Genomic DNA, 24,530 nt, shown 5'->3' with positions numbered 1-24,530 from the left:
GTCAGGGTCCTATATCAGTTGGTCACAGTGTTAGACTATTGTACCTTGTTCTTTTGTTTTTCATATGTAAACAGTCTAAATCTGTGCCAGCTCCTAGCTGGCATAGATTTGAGGTTTTGATACATGGATGGCCAAAGATAGTCCTCTTAATAAATTAGGTACACTGCCACTGACACACAGGGAATTAAGACTGGCATATGAAACCTAATTCTTGATCAAATTTTCCCCATAGACTTGCATGGTGCTTACTTTATAATGCTTATACACAACATAAGAAAAACTGAGCTCCAGCCACTATAACTATTCCTCTTCATTTTCTACCTCCATATGTTCGGCCGCGGTCTAGTCACGACGGGATGCTGATGCACACCCGGATTTTTGTCCACCACTTTCGGTTTTAAGTTAATGGATACACTTTATTCAAAGGGGCCTGTCTGGCTCTGTATGTAAGCACCATTTTACTGGTCAGCATATCCATTGTTCTTGTCCTCCGAAGGACCAAAACAATGTAGAGCCAATGCTAATGTGAACTTTTCGTCAGTCACCACAGATATTGGACCTTAAATATGATGCAAGATTCACTTTAATAATCAGTTTTGGATCTCCCATAGAAGTTATTAACACTCTGTACTTAGAATCAATGATGTTATTATACATGTATATATCTTTCCTAGCTGGAAAATCTACTTTTATAAAAGAACACCTGGTGCCAAAAGGTTATGCATATGCCAACAGGGTGAGTAGCTGGTGGAAGACAAAATCATAAAAATTCTTTACATAAGGGTGAATTTGATATGCTGGGTTGTCATGTTTAACCAGTGTGATCTACTAGAAGGGAATCCAATTTTATAGAGGGATTTGCCTGGTGTCCTGATGTGTGTGTCTCTTACAGGACACACTTGGAACATGGCAGAAGTGTGTTGCAGCCTGTGAGGAATCTCTGAGAAATGGCAAGAGTATAGTAGTGGATAATACTAACCCAGATGTGGAATCTCGTAGCCGGTTAGTATGTTTGTTTTTTTTGTTTTTTTTAACTGTAATCTTTATTAAATTTTTCCAATAAAAAAAAGAGTACTACAATAAAACAAACGTAAGAATTGCTGCCAAAACAAAAAAAAGGCAGATAAACCGACAGGAAATCAAGAAAACCTAACTTCAAATATACAAAGTAGAAATAACAAAATCAAGAGAAAGAAGACGACGAGGGGGGAGGGGGGGGGGCACAGACAGACAAAGATAGAACTTTCTATTCATATAAATAACAATCCTTAGGGTCAGTTCACATGTGAACTGCCCGTGTGGGTTTTGACACCGAGAGAGCCGCGGCGAGCCGCGTCTCTCTCTTGTCAAAACCCGCCTGCCGCGACCATCGCGGTCGCGGCTTTCCCCTCCGCTGTCGGTTCAAATGAATGAGCCAACATAGGAAGGAGCTGCCGGGGGCTTCCGCCTGAAGATAGGGCAGGTTGTTTCTTTTCTCCGCTAGCGGCAGCCCGCCGCTAGCGGAAAAAAAAGCCCAGTGGTCTACATAGACCACCATTGTAAAGGGGCGGATTTTGAAGCGAAATCCGCTGTCAAAATCCGCCCCTTTGCCCACGTGTGAACTAACCCTTAGAATTCTGCATTGTGCTGCTATTCCTGCTATATGTTATCATTCCCTTTGTTAATGAGGCATGTCTGTTATACCTCGATGAATTTGTGATTATTTTATGTTGCAAGGATCACAAATGGAATGAATTGTATGTACTTGCAGTGTTAATATACTTCCCATAGACAATGTGTCATACTCCTATATCTCAGGTACATCAGCTGTGCACAGAAGGCAGGAGTCCCGGTCCGTTGCTTCCTCTTTACAGCACCTGTTGAAGTGGCTAAGCACAACAATCGGGTAGGTGTGAACACACAGTTAAACATACACCATGTCTATAGTATATGGCTCTCTATAACAATCCTTTACCTGTTCACAGTTTCGGGAAATGACTAGTAAAGGACATGTCTCAGTAAATGACATTGTCATCAACACCTACAAGTAAGTTAAGTCATTGCCGTATTATTTGATGTGTAGGAAGGCTATGAAGCTAATACCACACATTATTGATGCTCCTGCTGCAAAATTTGTAATCTCATGTGACCACATAGAGTCCAATTTTTTTTTTTTTTTTTTTTTTAAACTTGTAGCTTTGTTTTCTGATGCTGAGCACCCAAGTTACACTTAGTCTGTCTGCAGGCACTACTTGGGGAAGCTAAGAAGCTTACTGCGTTCAACTTATAGTATAGTAACCACTTGGCAACATCCAATATACATGTATGGCAGGTGTGCGCTAGGGTAATATCCAGCAGGTCCTGGCTATCTTATGCTGAAGACATCTGCTGCTACTAGCTGCGACCTACAGTACTGATCACGACTGTTCAACCACTTAGGTGCTACAGTCAATTGAGGCTGGAGGGGGCCGGGGGAGTAGTAATCCCTTGTAATGACAGCCGGGAGCCTATTGAAGACTCACAGGCCAGTTATATTACAGGGTGTCATAGAAGTGTAGAATATAAACAATATACCGCAATATAGAAGTACAAACAATTGATATTGAAGCATTAAAGGGATCCTATCACTCAGACAATTTTTTCTAGGTACCACGTCGGAATAGCCTTAAGCAAGGCTATTCGTCTCCTACCTTTCATCGTCTTCTCCGTGCCGCCTTTCGCCTACAATCCCGGTTCTTGTCGGTATGCAAATTAGCTCTTTTGCAGCACTGGGGGCGGGCCCCAGCGCTCAAACAGCGCTGCCTCCATCTTCATCAGCAGTGTCCTCTTCAGCCTCTTCTTCTGGTGGTGGCTTGTAACTTCTAGGCCTCGGGCAGAGCAGACTGCGCATGCCCACAGGCCACGAGAAAATGGCCGCTTGCACAGTATTGTAAGGCTGAAGAGGACGCTGCTGACGAAGATGGAGGCGTTGCTGGAGAGAGTTCTCTCGCAGGATTGGGGCCGCCCCCAGTACTGTTTGAGCGCTGAGGACCGCCCCCAGTTCTGCGAGAGAGTTAATTTGCATACCGACAAGAACCGGGATTGTACATGAACGGCAGCGCGGAGAAGACAACAAAAGGTAGGAGACTAATAGCCTTTCTTAAGGCTATTCTGCCGTGGTACCTAAAAAAAAAAAATTGTGTGAGAGTGATAGGATCCCTTTAAACGCATGCTGTGAATGCTCTAACATAAAAAATCACAATTCAAAAATTATATTTCAGTAATCCCTCCATGCAAAAAATGTAATATAAAGTGTTCAAAAACTAGAAATGGTTCCAGTATAACTAGAGTTCACCTAAAATGAAGTTCAAAACCTGAGACATCTCCGTAGATGGGGATATGGGAAATAAAAAGACAGGTGTCAGAATATGGTGAGGAAAGCAAATAGTTTTTTTTCTCTCTTATGCATTGAAGAAAACCTACTGCACATACATTTGTGTCCATGTAATTGTACCAACACAGAGAACAAAGGAATCTTGTCATTTCTACAGCACGGTGCAAAAACAATAGTGGAATATTATATATGCCAGTAAAAAAAATAATAAATCCTAATAAGCCCTGGAACAAAAATGAAAATTGAGGTTTCCTGTTTAGAAGGAAAGCACTGAAACAACATTTGTAAATATTAAAGGATAAACTGAACCCCTAAACTAAACTCCCTCCCCCCACCTAACTTCTAATTTACTTTAATTTTAAAAAAAAATTCTATAATTACCTGTATCATGTGACCACTCCAGGGACACTTTCTGATAATCCAGTGACGTTCTGTTTCACCATTTCTGAAACGGAAAGTCACCATTACTCTTCACACTACACTATAAGACAGGGATAGTGGGAGGGGCTAGGCTTAGGGAGACAGGGTGGGAGGGGCTAGGCTTAGGGAGACAGGGTGGGAGGGGCTAGGCTTAGGGAGACGAGGAGGGTGGGAGGGGCTAGGCTAGTGAGACTGGAAGTGTTTTGTAACGGACTGAGGTGGGGGGAGCTGAGTAAGAGAGAACTAGTGTGGCAGCTACACAGGAAGCTGCCCAGCAGGAAGCTTCACCTAGTAAACAAAGGCAGAGGATGCTAGTACCTGTCAGAGACACTTAGAAATCACTGTAAATACTGCTAAAGGTATTTGGGTGTACTTATTAACCCATCAGTAGTACTAACAGACCTTTCTAAAAAAAGAAAGATTTTCGGCCTGGAAAACCATTTAATAGCCATGTCCTAAGGTTTTTATCTATAAAATAATGATACTGCTGGTATCTGCATCCCCATTTCACTCCCATTCTTACCTTCTTAGGCTGCCGGTGTGGAGCTGAATGCTGAAACTACATTTCCCAGCATACATTGCTCTGTACGTCATTGCGTCTCACACCCCTCCCAACTATCACTTCCTTCATTATTAACCACATGAGGACCGCCGTACGTAAATTTACGGCCTCATGTGCTGGTACCTAAAGACCGGACTATTGTCGAAATACGTCCGGTCTTTAGGTGCCATTTCGGAGCAGATCGCGCCCCCCCCCTGGTAACAGTCCCGCCCCTACCTCTAGCCCGGGACTTGGTGAAGATGCCGGGGACCGATCTGATTGGTCCCCGGTCATGTGATCGCTGTGACAGCAAGTCACAGCGATCTCTTTTATTTACAGTACAGGCAGCGTCTCAAGTCTCCTCCCTCTCCTCTTCTCCTTACACATTGTTACTTTGTGAGGAGAAGAGAAGAAGGAGAGAGACTTGAGACATTGCTTGCTAAAAAACACCCATATACACAGTTTCTACTGCCCGATCCTGCCCCCAAACCCATCGATCCCCTAATTCCTAATCCCCTATCCCCAAATCTATATATAGATCATATATATATATATATATATAAAAAAATAAATATATATATATATATATATATATCTGTGTATATCAGAGCTAGATAGGGAGATATATATATATATATACCCACCATATAGGTATATATATATATATATATATATATATATATATATATATATATTTCTGTCACTTGTATAGCGCTAACATATTCTGTGGCGCTTTACAGAAAGTGTCAGTCACCGTACCCTATAGGGCTCACAATAAATTGCTCTCTAGCACCATATATATATATATCTACCGTATAAATTTTAGATATATATATATATATATACATATATATATACCCGCCATATAGGTATATATATATATCTGTGACTTGTATAGCGCTAACATATTCTGCGGCGCTTTACAGCCACTCTACCAAAGAGGGCTCACAATAATCAGCTCTCTAGCACTATATATATATCTACCGTATAAATTTTAGATATATATATACATATATATATACCCGCCATATAAGTATATATATATATCTGTGACTTGTATAGCGCTAACATATTCTGCGGCGCTTTACAGCCACTCTACCAAAGAGGGCTCACAATAATCAGCTCTCTAGCACTATATATATATCTACCGTATAAATTTTAGATATATATATACATATATATATACCCGCCATATAGGTATATATATATATCTGTGACTTGTATAGCGCTAACATATTCTGCGGCGCTTTACAGCCACTCTACCAAAGAGGGCTCGCAATCAGTGACATTATGGCGAGGAGGTTTTATACTAGTGAGGAGGCATACGCCATTCTTTGGTCAGATGCATCAGATGCGTCTGACACTGAAACATTTGCAGACAATGAAAATGACAATACAAGTGTCATTTCAGATTTGTCTTCAGGGGACGTTCTCCCTGATGACATTGACTCTTCAGATGGTGAAGGTGCCGGAACTAGCAGTGCGGCAGCAGACAGTGACACTTTCCCACTAATTGATGTGCGTTCCCTCCAGTGGGCACCTGCTCCATCTTTTGCCCCTAGAGTCCACCCATTTACTGCATCTCCTGGCATAACAGTGGATGATTCCCAATTTACCCACATGAATTATTTTAGTTTATTCATAAGCGACGACCTCCTCAATGAAATTGTCCTTCAAACGAATTTATATGCCACCCAGTACATAACCCAAAAACCTTCCTCTGCCCATGCCAAAGATTGGACACCCACAGATCTGGTGGAAATGAAAAAATTTTGGGGCCTCACCCTAAATATGGGTATTGTAAAAAAGCCCTCAATCAGATCATATTGGTCAAAAAGTCCCGCACAGTCAACCCCAATATATTCGGCAGTCATGTCCAGGCTTCGCTATGAGCGAATAATGAGGTTCCTTCACTTCAGTGATAATTCACAGGCCCCCCCAAGTGATGATCCAAACCGTGATCGGTTATTCAAACTGAGACCCCTCATAAATTATTTGAACCACTCCTTTTTACAACATTACACCCCAGAGCAAAACGTCAGTGTGGACGAATCCCTCCTTAGTTTTCACGGTAGACTGAGCTTTCGCCAATATCTCCCTTCCAAACGGGCAAGATATGGCATAAAGCTATATAAGCTTTGCGAAAGCAGTTCTGGCTACACCGCCGCCTTCAGAATATATGAGGGACGAGATAAAAAAATTAATTCCCCAGGATGCCCCCCAAATTTTCCCATCAGTAGTAAAATAGTGGTGGAGATAATGCAGCCCCTGCTACACAAAGGGTACCACTTGTATTGTGACAACTTCTATTCAGGTGTGGCCCTATTTAGACACTTGCATTGTGCAAGCACAGGAGCATGTGGAACCATGCGCAAAAACCGAATTGGTTTTCCGCAGCAGCTAGTGGGGAAGGGCATACAAAAGGGGGAGTCCTGTTCTTATTCTTGTGAGGAGCTGTTGGCGGTGAAATACAGAGATCGGAGAGATGTCTATTTGTTGAGCACAATACACCCCACAGGAACAGTGGCAGTGAGGGAAAGAGGGGCAACAGCAGACAAGCATAAGCCAATAAGTGTGTCCGAGTATAACAAACACATGGGGGGGGTGGATTTAAGTGATCAAATCTTACAGCCCTATTTAGTAAAAAGAAAAACCAAAACCTGGTATAAAAAAGTAGCCATTTACCTCTTTCAAATTGGAATCCAAAATGCCTTTTTACTTTATAAAAAGAAGGGAGGCACCGACAAATATCTGGATTTCCAGGAAAAAATAATTCACAACCTCCTTTTTGACCCTCAGGACCCCATAGAGACCCCCCAGTCTGAAGATGTCAAACGACTAACTGAAAGGCATTTTATTAGTCTAATTCCCTCCACAACAACACGAGCTAACGCGCAAAAAAAATGCCGTGTCTGCACCAAAAATGGGCGACGCAGAGATACCCGTTACCATTGTCCCTCATGCCCCTCAAAACCAGGCCTGTGTATTGTCCCTTGCTTTGAGAGATACCACACTGTTCTTCATTATTAGAGCTCTTCCCCAGAAAATATTCCACTTCTAATTTTGTGATTGCCACCAAGCCCCATCTTTTGCATAAACCTGCAAATTCCTATTGTTATAAACTCTAAATTCCCTAAATTATACCCCTAGATGAATACATTGGGGAACAAAAATACTAATTACATTTTTTTGCATCTTTTTCAACATTTCACAAAAAATCTGGATACTCTAAGAAGATGCTAAAGCACTTATTGAATGCCTGCAAACTATTCTAGCAAAATCTGGCCTACAAAATCCAATTAGCGCTCCATCCGTTCTGAGAGCGACCGTGTGCCCGTACATTCGGGTACCAGCACATATGGGGTATTGTCACGTTCGGGAGAAATTGGGTAACAAAATGTGGGGTGCAATTTCTCCTTTAACCCCTTGTGGAAATGCAAAATTTGGGGTAAAGCAACATTTTATAGCAAAAAATGTCATTTTCCCATTTGCTGGGCCAATTCTGTGAAACAACTGTAGGGTCAAAGTGCTCAATATACCCCTTGATAAATTCCTTGAAGGGTCTAGTTTCCAAAATGGGGTGATATTTTGGGGGTTTCCACTGTTTTGGCACTTTGGGGGCTCTGCAAAAGGGACATGATGCCTGCAAACTATTCTAGCAAAATCTGGCCTACAAAATCCAATTAGCGCTCCATCCATTCGTACATTAGATTACCAGCACATATGGGGTATTGTCACGTTCGGGAGAAATTGTGTAACAAAATGTGGGTGCAATTTCACCTTTAACCCCTTGTGGAAATGCAAAATTTTGGGTTAAAGCAACATTTTATAGCAAAAAATGTCATTTTCCAATTTGCTGGGCCAATTCTGTGAAACTCCTGTAGGGTCAAAGTGCTCACTATACCCCTTGATAAATTCCTTGAGGAGTCTAGTTTCCAAAATGGGGTCATTTTTGGGGTGTTTCTACTGTTCTGGCACTTCAGGGGCTCTCCAAATGCAACATGGTGCCTGAAAGATATTCCAGCTAAATTTGCCCTCCAAAATCCCAATAGCGATCTTTACATTCTGGACCTCACAGCATGCCCATACATCACTTTACAGCCACATATGGGGCATTTCTGTAGTTGGGGGAAAATGCGTAACAAATTTTGGGGTGCATTTTCTCCTTTAACCCCTTGTGGAAATGCAAAATTTTGGGTTAAAGCAACATTTTATAGCAAAAAATGTCATTTTCCAATTTGCTGGGCCAATTCTGTGAAACTCCTGTAGGGTCAAAGTGCTCACTATACCGCTTGATAAATTCCTTGAAGGGTCTAGTTTCCAAAATGGGGTCATATTTTGGGGGTTTCCACTGTTTTGGCACCTTGGGAGCTCTGCAAATGGGACATGGTGCCTGAAAAGTATTCTAGCAAAATCTGGCCTACAAAATCCAATTAGCGCTCCATCTGTTCTGAGAGCGACCGTGTGCCCGTACATTAGGGTAACAGCACATATGTGGTATTGTCGTGTTCGGAAGAAATTGTGTAACAAAATATGGGGTGTAGTTTCTCCTTTAACCCCTTGTAAAGATGAAAAATTTGGGGCTACAGTAACATTTTATTATGAAAAAAGTAATTTTTCATTTTCACGTCTAAATGGTAAAAAAATCTGTGAGACACCTGTAGGGTCAAAGGGCTCACTATACCCCTTGATAAATTCCTTGAGGGGTCTAGTTTCCAAAATGGGGTCACATTTGGGGGGTTTCCACTATTTTGGCACCTTGGGAGCTCTGCAAATGGGACATGGTGCCTGCAAACTATTTTATCAAAATCTGGCCTACAAAATCCAATTAGCGCTCCATCCGTTCTGAGAGCGACCGTGTGCCCGTACATTAGGGTACCAGCACATATGGGGTATTGTTGTGTTCGGGAGAAATTGTGCAACAAAATATGGGGTGCATTTTCTCCTTTAACCCCTTGTAAAGATGAAAAATTTGGGGCTACAGTAACATTTTATTACGAAAAAAGTAATTTTTCATTTTCACGTCTAAATGGTAAAAAAATCTGTGAGACACCTGTAGGGTCAAAGGGCTCACTATACCCCTTGATAAATTCCTTGAGGGGTCTAGTTTCCAAAATGGGGTCACATTTGGGGGGTTTCCACTATTTTGGCACCTTGGGAGCTCTGCAAATGGGACATGGTGCCTGCAAACTATTTTATCAAAATCTGGCCTACAAAATCCAATTAGCGCTCCATCCGTTCTGAGAGCGACCGTGTGCCCGTACATTAGGGTACCAGCACATATGGGGTATTGTTGTGTTCGGGAGAAATTGTGCAACAAAATATGGGGTGCAGTTTCTCCTTTAACCCCTTGTAAAGATGAAAAATTTGGGGCTACAGTAACATTTTATTATGAAAAAAGTAATTTTTCATTTTCACGTCTAAATGGTAAAAAAATCTGTGAGACACCTGTAGGGTCAAAGGGCTCACTATACCCCTTGATAAATTCCTTGAGGGGTCTAGTTTCCAAAATGGGGTCACATTTGGGGGGTTTCCACTATTTTGGCACCTTGGGAGCTCTGCAAATGGGACATGGTGCCTGCAAACTATTTTATCAAAATCTGGCCTACAAAATCCAATTGGCGCTCCATCCGTTCTGAGAGCGATTGTGTGCCCGTACATTAGGGTAACAGCACTTATGGGGTATTGTCGTGTTCGGAAGAAATTGTGCAACAAAATGTGGGGTGCATTTCCTCTTTTAACTCTTAGTAAATGTGTAAATTCTAGGGCTAAATGAATATATTAGTGATAGGAATTGAAAAATGTAAATTTGACCTCCATTTTGTTTTAATTGCTGTGAAATGCTGAAAGGGTTAAAAAACTTTCTACCTGCTGTTTTGGATTCTTTCAGGAGTGCAGTTTTTAGAATGGGGTGACTTATGGGGGTTTTTATTACAGAGGCCTTTCAATTTCCCTTCTGAACTGAACTGGTCCCTTGAAAAATGTGTTTTGGAAATATTCTTGAAAATTTTGAAAATTACTGCTTGATTTGTAAGCCTTATAATATCTGAAAAAAATTAAAGAGTGATTAAAATTTGATTGCTACATAAATGAAAGACATGGTTAATTATATTTATGAAAAAATTTGGGTGGTATGACTTTCTATTTGAAAGACATGCAATTTCAAAGTTTGAAAACTGCATTTTTTTCCAAATTTTCGCCAAATTTCATATTTTTTAATAATCAAAGACATAACATACCGACCAAAATTTACTACTGACATGAAGTACAAGGTGTTACGAAAAAACAATCTCAGAATCACTTGTCTATGTTAAAGCATCTCAAAGTTATTGCCATTTAAAGTGACACATGTCAGTTTTGAAAAAAAAGGCCTGGTCTTTAACATACTTTTGGGCCCGGTCCTTAACCGGTTAAAGATGTATGTATGGATCCAGCTGCTGAGTCACACATATACACTCCATCCTCCACATTATCACACTGAAATAGCACTTCATTCATAATGTCCCATCTCCTGGTTTGTGATTATAAGCCTCTAAGACGTGTTGAGCAGAGAACACAACGTCATCACAGCCAGGGCAAAACACCACAGTATGTGGCATGTGGTTGCCAGGAAAATCTTGTAATGGGGGTTTCAATGAATATGTGAGTTTGTTGCCAAGCGGGGATCTGGGATAATCACAAAAGACAAAACCAGTCTAATCCTCGCCCTCTAGTGGTGGTTGTGGGCACTCAGCATGTCATCTTGTGAGTCTGTGCCTATGCAGGAGCCCGGTCCATTATATTAAAGATGTATTAGGAATTTAGGGCATTCATAGGGGGCTTTTCTTTACGTTATCAACACAAATGAATTTTAAATATGCCAGGTGAAAAGTAATTGTGTTATTAATATCTTATTTTTTTTCTGTGCAGAAGTAAATTTGTGCCGCCTTCTTTGAGTGAAGGTTTCAGTGAAATTCTCAAAATCAATTTTGTACCAAATTTCAAGGATCCAGATCTAAAAGCTCTGTATGAGCAGTTCTCAGAGGGCTGAGCTCCAGCTTTTGCAGCGATATGGGGAACGTCGCCACAGCACCCAAGCGAAAGAAGATTAAGCATTTTAGTTTACATATTGTATGGACCACTCCAGACAAGCTTCTTTATTTGTGACTTTAGAGTGAACAAAAGACAAGGAATTGCAGTTGCGTAATTGCACTCTTTTACCACACGGGGGCGCTGTTGATTTGAAGAATTGATTTTTTTCTAATGCACATTGTCCTTATTGTTAAATAAATGCAGTTGTCCAGACTGAAAAGAATCGCAATCATTATAAATGTGGAAGTGATTATATCCATTACCGGGACTGACCCTCCATTACAGGAGTTAGCGCAGACTGAGTGACACCTTATGTCTTCTTGACATTGCACCCGTGCCAATGATGTCATTTCTTGGCTCGCACACAAGCTGTTGAGATTGCTCAAATATGTCCCCTAAATGCAGGCTCTTAATAAACACTGGAACATTTTCTCATCTTGTACCTTGGCTGTTCTGCTGCTTTAATTAAAAACAAAATTCTTCACAGATTCCTAATGGAACACACTGATAATCTGCTATATTCTGGCTCCAGAAGGGGGGCATACGTCTCCTGCATCTACCCCGAAAGTCAATAGATGCTGAAACTGTTATGTGCATGAGTTTTCCTAAAACATTCCTCTATTTAGCAAGTTATGGCTATTTGTTTTGGCAATATATGCAAATAATTTGCATGGTTTTACAGTATTGACCTGTTTCTCTTTTTGTGCTGTGTGTGTGTGTCAGTGTTAGTCCTTACTGCCATTCTGGCATTTTATTCGTGAAAACAATGGGTTCCTGGTGGTTTCCACGACTGCTTCACAGCGGGGAAACCGATTTTTATTTTTTATATTATTTATTTATTTATTTTTCATGGACACGGATTCAGACATGCAGGATTTTGTGTCCGTACAAAAACAAAAAAAACCTTTCCCTGTGGAAAGGCTGCATACGGACACCAGAGGTTTGCTTTAAAATCCCATTCAGATGAATGGGTTTTAAAACTGAATGCTGGAGAGCCATCCCCTATCCAGTTTCCCCAGAGAATAGGATGGAGACCTGGCGGCCAGATACGGGCGCAAGTGTGAATGCCCCCTTAAAGGGGTTGTCCAGGATAAAATGATGATTCTACTCTAAGCTAAAGACATTCAACCCCTCCCCGCCTACCTTCTAACAAACTTAGTGTATAAAAGATGTATATTTACCTAGATCTCTGGGGCAGTCATGCCACCACAGGTACATGTTCAGATTTTCTGGTGACGTCCCTTTTCTGGAAAAGGAACGTCACCTATACTAACCCCTCCAACCCTACCCCATCATACATAGTTGTCTTCCTGTCTGGATGTTTTGGGCAAGGAACATCACTTTCTTCCTGGGGGCCGGCTTCTCCTCTTCTTGACATCTGCCAGCCACCCACACCTGTGCGATAGAGCCAGAGTGCCAGCTATAGTGCATGTCGGCACTCCGTATATATTTGCAGGCAGACATCAAGGAGAGGAGGAGCCAGCCCCACCAGAAGGAAGTGATGTCCTGTGCCCAGATGACCCAGACAGGAAGACCGGTAAGTATGATGGGGTGGGTTGAGTTAGTTAGTTGAGAAAGGCTAGTAGTGAGCAGGCTAGCTAGGGAAACGGGGAGGGGGTGTGAGAGAAGGAGGTAGTGTGAGTCAGCTCTCAGTGAAGTGCAATGCATCATGGTAGTTGTAGGAAAACAGTACAGGAAGCTACCCAAGTAAACAAATGCAGAAGGTGCCAGGAGCTCCCAGAGAAACCCAAAAATCACTCAAAACTGCTAAAGGTATTTGGTTGCACTTATTAACCTATTAATAGCACTAAGACCTTTTTTGGAAAAAAAAAAAAAACTATCACTGCTATTCACTGTTAGGTCATGTATATAGTTTTTTTTTCTTGTTCTAAAGACTAAAAGCAGGAAAATGTTGGAGCACAATCAGCTGTATGTACCTGTATGTGCCTAAGGAATCAGGAGCACAGTTAAGTTACCTTATTGGCCAGAGGAAGAGTTTAATAAGAACTGTGATATTAAACCAACTTGTGAACTCTTTAGAAAGCTTGAGCTGTAAATTGTAGAGGAAGGTTCCCTCTACTCAGCACCCCTCTATTAACCAGGGTGGAAAGCCACTAACCAATATGCATACACAGTTCTCTAATCTCATTGTGTTGGCTATTAAATGCACCATATACCCCTTAAGAGGCATGATGTCTACCACCTGGGTAGTGAAGGAGTTAATTTATATATGGTGTCAAGTATATAATCTCTGTATCTTGAAGGGTTTGTCTAGTTTAGAAAGCCCTGTCCTGTGTTTTAATACACAGACAACACACTTATTTGAATGGGTGCAATGTAATGCTTAGTTTTTACCTGTAGTGGCGCTGTAAGTAAATTATCGGCAGGTTATACCTGATTGCTGAGGGTCCCATGAGAGACATTTTCTACTCCTTTTTCCCCCCAAGGGACCAAAACAGACAACCCTTTTAATCTTCCAATTCTTCCCCACACGGATCATAGGGATTAAAGCAGGAGATGGAAATAAATTTGGTTTTCCCACAATATGGTTGTGGCAGCAGAGTGCTCATGAACCATTGCAGGGATTCTTGTACTACCAGGCCTCTCCCCCACCAGGACTCTCACAGGTACTCTATGCATTTTCCTGTTGCACAGCATTGTAGGGCCAATGTCTCCCTAATAAACACTTTCTTCTACCAAGAGTGAAATCCTTAGGAAACCTATTCTAAGCATGCATGCAAACTGCTGGCATATGAAAACTGTCCTGAAAATGTACATGCTGTTCTGGGAGCCCTGGTGAACTATGAGTTCAAGGAATAACTACCTGCTTAAGTCATTGTCTTCACTTGTCCTGAGTGACAGCGCCAGGCAAGAAGTGTAACTGAGTAGGCGTGCATGGTTTTTTTGGAAGGGTTAATGGGCAGAGATGATATGTTGACACACTCTCATTAGAGAATGAAAATACAGGGCAGAAAGAATGACAGCAGCTTCTGTGCCTGGGGCAGGGCTGGGCAGTGGATGGTGTTCCAGCTGTTGCTGACCTACTTCTTCCATGATGCTCAGCCAGCCAATATTTCCTCTTTTACACTGTAGATATTTTGTGCAACAAGGACACGACCTGTTATCTTGACCGGGTCTGTTATCTAAGCATCGACTCCCAACATATTGAGGACAACAGTGTTGGTCTGTGTCAAATATGAAAGAGCAAATATTCCTAGCGTTCCTTAGTCATCCTCTTAATGTTGAGAAAGACAAATAATATCTGATAATGGCCACAAACACAGCTTTTCTAGATGATCTCCAACCCGCTGGTCTTCCAATTTACATTCACACATTCTTAATTTAAAGGAATTGTTCATCCCTAGGATTTAAAACAAACAAACAAAACAGCTTACAATGATGTAAAATAACAAAAAGATTAATAATTTACCAGTCCCTTGCTGCTGTGGTTCCTTTACTTCACTGGTTTCCCAATAGTCTCTGTTCCTGGGATGACATGATGGCTACAACCGTACCCTGGTGGTACATGTGACATGTTGCCATCACTAGCGATAGGTTGCAGTCTGTTGTCTGTAGGGGTGCAACACCTGCACCCCACACACGTCAGAGTGCCTGAAGCTGCTAGTGGATGGGGAGCACATGTAGCACTGCTCCTATGCAAGTAGTAGCAGTGGAGTTGCCACTGTGCACTGAACAGGGCTGGACTAGCAACTTCTGATACCCAGAGATTGCTGCAACAGCTCATCTGTGTGGAGCCTGGGTATTGGACCCCAACAAATACTGATGATTTGGGGTTGGAAAACCTCTTTAAGTTCACAGAGAATTGTCTAAGTGAATACATTTTAATAAGCAGGAACAAGTCCTGAAGGAGAATTATCTTCTGACTACAAAGAAGGAACTTTCCATTCACTGACAGTGAGCATAGGAAATAAAATATAAAGTATTACAAGCTTTATGTATGATAAGATTGTAAACTGTACATGTAAGAAGATGACGATAATAAGGACTACATTAACTGTGGGGCAGTAGGGGCATTGTGCCAACCCTGACAACTTGTTTCACAACTGTGGTGAGTTTCACAACCCCACCCTATTAGGGCGACAGATTTAGATAGGGAGTGCCATGGAATTTCCGGAAATACTAACTTTCTAAATTCAGAATTATTACTCTGTTAGGTCACTGCATCATCTAGAGTGAAAGTGCAGGCTCTATGCAATGTCTGTATGATTGTTTACGTACACAGCAAGCACACGTGTCCAGCCAGGGGATGAAATGCATACTGTATATAGCCATACCTCCCAACTTTCAATAGACAGAAAGAGGAAGAAAATGTTTGGCGCATTATGCGCACCATGGCAAATTTAGCTCCGCCCCCTTCTACATTGACTTCGCCTATTCCCACCCATTTTTCTTTGTGCTCCCACACAGTATAATGCTCCTACAGTCACCCTAACATTATATGACCCGACATTATAATGTTCCCCTCCAATTGCCCCACAGAAAGTCTTTCTCCTCATGCCCCAGTTTAAACTGGTGGCAAATAGAGGGGAATATTACACTGGGTTTGCCTGAAGAAGGACAATAAACTGGGGGAAACCAGAGGCAGACATTTCCCCCTCCATCTGCCCCCCCCCCCCCAGTTTAATGTCCACTCTTTCATCTGTCCCCAGCTTAATGTCTTCACCTCATCTACCACCAATTTAATGTCTCCCCTTCATCTTCCACCAATTTAATGTTCCCCTTCATCTGCCACCAATTTAATGTCCCTCCCTCCATCTGCCTCCAGTTTAATGTCCCCCTTCATCTGCCTCCAGTTTAAAGAGGACCTTTCATGGATTTGGGCACAGGCAGTTCTATATACCGCTGGAAAGCCAACAGTGCGCTGAAAATCTGTGCCCCGGGTGAAGAGCTATCGGTGCCGGTACCATAGCTCTTCACAGTTGGAAGGGCGTTAGCGCATGTTATTTTTTCTGTGCCTGACTATTTTTTCTGAGAATGACTAAGTCTGCGTTCACATGGTGCATTTTTGGCGAAAAAAAACCTGATGTGTTTTTATATAAACACTGCACCTCAAAATGTATGCATTCTTAAAAATAACATACTTTTTTTTGACCATACTAACAGAGTGCATAGGAGAAGAAACTGACTGAGGTGAGTCACAAGAAGCCAAAAACAGGGAAAGTGTTCATTTAGGCTAAGTTCACACGTGAATTACGTGTGGCGTCATTTGGTCCGGAAAAAAAACGCTTCCAACATGCCACTAGCGGAAAAAAGAACGCTAGCGGTCTCCATAGACCACCATTGTGAGGGGGCGGATTGTGATGGGGATTCCGCGCCATAATCCGCCCCCCTCTGCGCCCGTGTGAACGGGCCCATAGCGTCTCACCCATTGCATCCTCGAGGTGGATAAAAGACCATTAGTGGGTGCTAGTGACCTTATCAGTTTGCAGTTCTATCAAAGGGTTGTTCTATTTCCGAGTTTCAATAAGGTTGGATTTATACGGTGCTTTTCTCCATAAAGTTATCCCATGTGTTTGTATGCATATATGAGAACAGTCACCATGTAAATCCATCCCAGAGAACGCTACCAAACCCGGCTTGGTTATGTTATATAGGTGAAGGTAATCTCTCCGTGTTACTAACAATACCAAGCAATCTAGAATACATAAGAAATCTTAGATTCAGCTTTGTAAGTAACCAGTGGTGTAACTGCTGCCATAGCGGCTGCTACGGGGGCCACAAAAGTAGGGGGCTGGGTAGACGCCTGCTGCTGTTTTATTTATTTTTTTCTTTTAATAGGCCGCTACATGCAGTAACCCCAACAGGTAACGGGCCCTATTTATTTACCGATCCTCAATCCTGCTAACAGCCACTTCTGCTTTTCCTTCTACCCTAATGTCAGTGATGTGATAAGAGATGCACGGGGCCCCCTGGAGGGCAGATGCAGAAGCGTAGACAGCCATGAGCAGGAGCGAGGATCAGTAAGTAGGTTCACCTGGTGGCTCCGCTTGGACCAAATACGTCCAAACTGAAACTGCTATTGTTCTGATAGAATATACGTCATTGCTAGAGGTGACTTGCAGAAGCTTATTCACCTTTCCTACATAAGCATGCTGGCATGCTCGGCTAGGAGGAGTGTGCCGGTGTGTAAAGGAATATCTGTTGGCTAAACTAATGTATGGATGGCTGGCTGCTGTATAAGTTATATGGCCACCTTAACATTTAACTCAATATTTGTAAGACGTAAGGAGAGAAAAAGTAGTCTGCTTGGAAGCTTTTCTCATACTGATGTCATTACTTCATGGGCAATTTGGGAAATTTCCTAGTGGAAAGATAGCACCACAAAATGTGTAGTCTGTTTATTCCAGGAGAACGTTCCCTTATATCAGCTCTCTCCTTTCCGGAATATCCACTTGCCCAACCCATGACTGGTCACATTACTTCACTAAAGTAAGCACATTATGTGATAGGAGACATCCTTGTTACACCTGAGCTGACAAGACATGACCTCAGCTAGCTTAAGTAATGCCTGCTGACTATGTATTGAACAGACTGTATGTCTCTAAGGCTCTGATTCACAATAGACACCTCACCACATGCCCGGACAATGACTATTATGGATTTCACTGTACTAGAATACAACATAGGGTTGGACATACCATTAGTGCAATCTGTGCACAGGGGCCCGATAGGTAAGGGGGCCCTGTGGTTCTGTAATATGGAAGCACGGGTATTCCTTGTGCCACCTCAAGGCATCGGATTGTGAATCTTGTCTATCGCTTCGGTTTACAATAACCTGAATATAAATCTTATAATAATTACATTCTAAAAAAGTTTTTTTGCCCCTTCTGTCCCCATGTAAGAGAAAAAGTTTGGAAAGGGGTAAATATTACTTACTTCAAGGACATTGTACAGCCTGTCAGCCTGACTGTATGAAAATAGCTACATGAAGCTAAAGGGCATGGGGGCATTCATGTCGAGGGGCATTCCCTTTCTTCTAGTGATTGGCAGAGGCCTCGGCTATGGGGCTTCACCAGTCTTATCACTCAAGATATTTATTAAGGTTTATATACTCTTAAACATCTTACTGATTATAGAGTATAGGGTCTATGATATCTGTTATTGGAAATTATACCTTTACTACTGGGTGCATTGCAATAATAATGCATTCATAAGGTGCAAGTTCTACATAGGAATAACTGCTATATTTGGCTATAAATTGTATGTACTAGTTAAATATAGAAATATGTTCTATATAGGTACCAGTTCCTGATAGGAAGAAGATCTATATATGTACAAGTTCTATATAGGTACAATAGATTCCAAGTGGATATCATACAAAGTGTATCACATAAACTGGGCTCCAGCTGTTTGAAATCACAGAATCCCCAAATATACCTTTATAATGACCATTAAATCTTCCAACCCACCAGGAGTATAGGACTACCCATCACACAAATGAAGGCACTCCTAAGAGATGTAAAAAAGCAGAATATACAGCTAAATAAATCTACCATTTCAGGGTTGTTAGGCTTAGTTCACATGCAATTCCACGTGTGGATATTCCGTAGAGGCTGCCGCAACGGGATGCCGGTGCTGTGTCACGGCATCCCGTCACGGCTTTCCTCTCCAGATTAGACCCAAATGAATGGGCCTAGTCCGGAGCATGCTGCTGCGGGGTGGACGCCGCAGCCGAATCACCTGCAGATTCTGCCGGAAGAAAGGGCAGCTCGTTTCGATTTTCCACTAAAAGAAAAAAAGAATGCTAGCATTCTACATAGGCCACCATTGTGAAGGAACGGATTATGACGTGGATTCTGCGCCAAAATCCGCCCCCTCTTGCCCCATGTGAACGGGGCCTTATCAGGCCAGAGCACCTGCTGAATTACACATCACCAGTAAGTACTAGATGGTGAAATATGTCATGTATACATGAAGGACTATCATATTTTCGCTCAGTATGGCAGCATTATTTGAGCTCTGTATGATGGTATTTTTAAAGCACTATATGACAGTATTTACTTCTTTAGTGTTTCTGGAAATTGGATAGATGTGGGTTTATGCCCTAAGTTTTTTATGACCTTGAGAATGTCCCTTAGGGTTACATGCTATGACATACTACAAAGACTCATAGTCACGCAACGCACAAGCTCTATCATTTACTGAGCAGTCACATAACTTGCATCAGAAAACAAGGAAAAGTTAGACAAGCTTTAATGAGTATAGCTTGGGGAAGCGAATACAATAGAAACTTTCAAGTACTTCCTGAGTCTACTAAATTCCTTTTCTAGCTCTTGTCCTAACACTTCCTCTTCTAGTATCTGTGAAAGGAATTATGATATTTTAAACTTGTTACATACTGTATGGTCCTAGTAAAGAATGTATAAAAATTTCCATATGACATGACTCGTGATAGTAGGTCACTATGATGTCATGTGAAACATATACTTGACTTCCCCACCTGCAAGATCTGATTCTTGGCAAGTCACAGCATTGATGTAAGGCCTGGTTCACATCTGCATTCAGTATTCCATTTGGGGAGTTCGCTCGGGGACCCCGATCGGAATATCGAATACAATAAAAAGCGGTTAGCAAAGAAAGCACACGGATCCCATAGACTATAATGGGGTCTGTATGTTTTCAGCGCGGTGTACACATGATTATTATTATATCATGCATAGAGAAAAGTAATTCAAGCTTATTTTTCTCTCTGCGTGATTCATGCAGATACCGCACAGAAAACAAACAGACCCCATTATAGTCTATGGGGTTCGTGTGCTTTCTTTGCTAACCGCTTTTTAACATGTTTTTTATTATGTTCGGGGGATCCCAAAGTGGACTCCCTGAACAGAATACCGAACGCAGATGTGAACCAGGCCAAAGACATTGTACCGCATATAGCCAGCATACAAAAGTAGCAGTGTTAACACGATCTGCTGCAATTGGTTATACTGCTGCAGCATTTTTCAATGACTTTTCATTGTTTTTGTTTTCCTATGTGATTCCATGTTACAACGGTTTTACCACTTGCAGAAGTTTGGGTTACACTGTACGTGCCACACTGTAGGGTACTGTAGGGTTATAGTTGGACCTAATGGACTGATGTCTTCATCCGACCTCATCTACTATGTAACTGTGTAGTGTCCATTCAGTGATACTGAGCCTGTTTGTTTACAAGCAATATACACTGGTTGACTAAATATATCTTTGTGCTCTTGAGTCAGGGATTGATGGTTGGCGTCTAGTGAAAGTGTTGTTGAGACAGTGGTTTCTATGACTCATTTGATATCTGAAGCTGTGAAGATACCGACCTCTTAGATGATACCACTGTCAAAACATGTTTTAATTGGAAATTCATCCTTCAGCAAATAAAAGTAACCATATGCATTAGATGAATACAGAAGAATCCTGCTGTTTTTGATGGGATAACCGACCATATTTTGTTTAAATGTGGCAGGTGTTGGGGAAAGGAAAGTTTGGCCATGTTGAAATTCAATATGGCTGACCCTATTGTCACTGGCATTGTGTAAGCCGGTGTTTCTTTTCAAGTAATATACTATCAAAGTAGTGATCAATTATAAATGTTAAAATAATAACGTCATTTTTCATGGAAAGAACCACACAGCATGCAGCACTATTCTTCTGCACGATGTAACCCTGGCAGATTTTCCCACTCTCCTAAGACTTTAGATGGTCATACTTTTTTCTGGGACCTCCTTGAATGCTCTGGAAGAATTGTCAATTATGAATAATGTCTCCTTTATGCCCTCAGACAATATAATGCGTCCACAGTATAATGTCCTCTCATTTCTCCAACAAAGTATAAACTCTCCTTCTTGCCCCTACACACAAAATACTGTAGTTGCCCCATATTCAATATAATAGCCACCTCAGTGCCCTCATATACTCATAATGTCTAGGGAACAAGTGGTGAGCTGGTTTCACCACTCACCAGCAGAGCCGACTGCGTATACCCGATCCCCCAATCAAATCTAAAGCGTTCTCAATGCCACCTTGTAGGTTCAAAGCCCACAAGTCAATTCCCACTGCATTAAGGTGGGGCCAAACAAACACCCCCTTGCAACTCCTCCAGCTGAATGTCAATTTTCCCATGTCCAACCATAAAAGCCTCAATCACCCTGTTGACCTTGGACCAAGTCCGATTAAAACTTTACACCAAGCTGGCACCCCTCCAAGAATGACGCGGGACATTATCTGAGCAAACCACGACCACTGTCAGACACGCCACCCACAAGTGTAGCAAATCATGCTTGACATCCCTAACAAGTTCTTGAAAGGGACGAGCACACAAATCATTCCCACCCAAATGCAAGACTAGCCCATCAGGGTGGTGGCCCAGGCGATTATACCAAGTAAACTCATGCAACATGCAGCCCCACAGCATGCCCTGAAAACCCAGCCACCGAACCACCACCACTGACATAGGATAACTGAGCTGCCTTCTGTGGGAGCGCATGTCTGCTCACTTCACTCCCCAATGGACATACTGGTGATAAAGAAAAACTACAGCAAATGAGGACACACATAGGGAACAAAACAACGCAATGACTATCTGCCAATATGATACCCCACTTCAGGACCCAAACCTCACTCCGAAGCCTTGGTAGCCGCACCTATCCAAAACAAATGTGGAGCAAAAACAAACAGGTTGAGGCCCAAGTCCCTCAAACTTTTTCAAAAACCAACATAAACTGATAACAAGGCACCCATTCAAATGGCACAACAGAGGGCTGGAGTGCCCTTGTCAAAGAACGCTGAACACCTCAAAACATCTCACCGGACTCATAGCTGACTCAGGCACGGGAAAAAGACACACCCTCTAGCACTTGACGGACTGATCCGTCTTGGAACACCAGATTAAAAACTAATCCTAGTCCACCCAACAACACATCCTGGACTTACATTTGGACACCAATTCCCCAACCACCAGTGCCCCCCCAAAAAAGGCCAACAACAGGCGAAATAGGGCAACCTCAAATGGGGGAGAACACACCCCATGCGAAACTTTACCCAGGTGTTCAAGTAACTGGAAAGAAATAGGCCGACGCTTGTATGGGCAGGACCGCCCCCTCCTGAAACCCCGAAACGCTTGATCGACCAAAAATTCCTTAGTGACATCTACCCATCCCCTGAAACCAAAAGCCAAACCCACCACCAAACCATTCATCCTAGAAACCGACCAACCTGCCAAAGACCAATGGCCCACAAACACCAACAACCGTGCACCTGTTACTATCCCAAAGAACACCTTCAAACTCACCCAAAATGGACTCAAACTCCCTCCATGCGGCATCATAGGCCACCCTGGTATCATTCGCTAGTGAAGACCGAATTATCTCACCCACCGCAGCAAGACCATGCCCCACAGGTGGTCCAGACATGGTATTCCAGTTACGTCCTTCTTGAGGGCCACCCACTGAAAGCACTCCCACTGAAACTGAGAGAGTCGGTAATTACATTGGTAACACCTGGTACATGAACAGCAGCAAGCCATCAAGGAGTTAATGGCTCTAACTACAGACTAATTATTGCAGTGGAAAAGAACCAACCTGTTGAAACGATCCTACCAAACCTCCAACACCACCACAATAGGGAATAGCTTCAACAGACACAGGTTACAAACCAATCCCTGCTCTACCCAATCCGATGGCCAACGCTCTGCACACCACTGAACCTCTGCCGCAACCCCCAGAACCAACCACTCTTGCCACATCTGTGTACAATTCCCAATCATAAACGTCAGCCATTGTATTCACACAAACATCTGGTCCGGGAGGATTCGCCAGCATTAGACCCATGACCAGGTGCCCCACCTATTGTTCCTTCCCCTTTCTGAAACACAGGGCCAAACCATGGGAGGAGCCCCCATACACCAAACAGGAGTGCATAAACTTGCAGGCCACCCCAAACTTACACTGGCTGTCGTTGAATTGCCAGCAAAGTCTTGCTTTACCCCCAGCCCCCTGCCCAGTTAAGGACTGACTAGCAAGGCTGGAGAATCCGGATGCTCCTTGAAAGGGCTGCCCAAATTGGGAAGGTGCCATGACCCACAGTCACAACCTGATATCTTTTTGGTCTCAACATATAGACAGGCGGACTGCCCTGGACTGATGGAACTGTTCATCATAGCGCAGCCACTTCTGACCCCCATAGACCCGGTAAGCCTCTCTAATGGCAACCAAATAACAAAACAATTCTGAACAGTGTTCAGGAGACTTCTCCCTAATAACGCTACCAGGGATGGTGAATGCCTGCAGCCAGTTGGTAGAAGTCTGTGGGATTAAACACCATTGCCTCTTCTCCTCCTCCTTCCTACTGTCATCCCGCTTCCACTTATCTAACTTGAACTTTTGTAACGGAAGGTAAGAAAAGATATTGAAGTACTCTTGTCCTTTATCTCCTTCTCTAAATGAGCACCCAGGGGACCCTCAAAGCACACATATACCTCCCCTCTGGTTCTTTTTTTTCTAAACACATGCCATCTTCCTCTTTTTCCGTATGCACAGACACCGCCCCCCCCCCCCTCCCCTCTTTACGGACTAAACTATCAGACAGCAACACTATGACTGGAGAAAGTGGGGAGCCCACAACCTATGCAGAAACCGGGGACCACGTAGCCCCCACACCCCCTCCCGAATGCGCCAATCATGAAGCCCACCCAACAGCGACCACAGTTCCTCACCTAAACTGCGTGCCGACGGGAGGCGGCTGTCAGGCCATCCCCAACCGCCGCAAGCAGCCTGCCGACCTAGAAGGCCAACATGAGGGGCCACACGGTGGCTCAGTGGTTAGCACTGCAGCCTTGCAGCGCTCAGCCTTGCAGCGCTGGGTCCTGGTGTTCAAATCCCGCCAAGGGCAAAAAAAAAAACATCTGCAAGGAGTTTGTATGTTCTCCCCGTGTTTGCATGGATTTCCATCCCATATTCCAAAAAAGACATACTGATAGGGAAAAATGTACATTGTGAGCTCTATGTGGGGCTCACAATCTACATTAAAAAAAAAAAAAAAAAAAAAAGAAGGCCAACATGAAGATCCAGGAACTGTCAAATGTCTTTCCGTGCGACTAGTGGCCCTCGACCAGAGTATCACCAGAAGTGGCCACCGTATCCTGGGCTCAAGAAGGAA

The 24,530-nt window shown here is 42.8% G+C and overlaps 1 protein-coding gene across 1 annotated transcript in view; it reads left to right on the top strand.

Annotated features, from left to right (window-relative positions):
- The window catches only part of PNKP (polynucleotide kinase 3'-phosphatase), a 30,811-nt gene extending 18,941 nt beyond the window's left edge, over positions 1-11,870 (top strand). Inside the window, exons 13-17 of the mRNA XM_075280218.1 lie at positions 675-736; positions 893-1,002; positions 1,798-1,885; positions 1,965-2,026; positions 11,223-11,870. Coding sequence (XP_075136319.1) covers positions 675-736; positions 893-1,002; positions 1,798-1,885; positions 1,965-2,026; positions 11,223-11,343 — 443 coding nt within the window. The 3' untranslated portion in view covers positions 11,344-11,870. The remainder of the gene's footprint in view (positions 1-674; positions 737-892; positions 1,003-1,797; positions 1,886-1,964; positions 2,027-11,222) is intronic.
- The last annotated feature ends 12,660 nt before the right edge of the window (positions 11,871-24,530 follow it).

The sequence above is a fragment of the Leptodactylus fuscus genome, chromosome 6, assembly GCF_031893055.1.
Source record: "Leptodactylus fuscus isolate aLepFus1 chromosome 6, aLepFus1.hap2, whole genome shotgun sequence".
Classification (NCBI taxonomy): domain Eukaryota; kingdom Metazoa; phylum Chordata; class Amphibia; order Anura; family Leptodactylidae; genus Leptodactylus; species Leptodactylus fuscus.
Note: the sequence above shows the minus strand (reverse complement) of the source record. Positions and strands in the feature narration are given on the sequence as shown.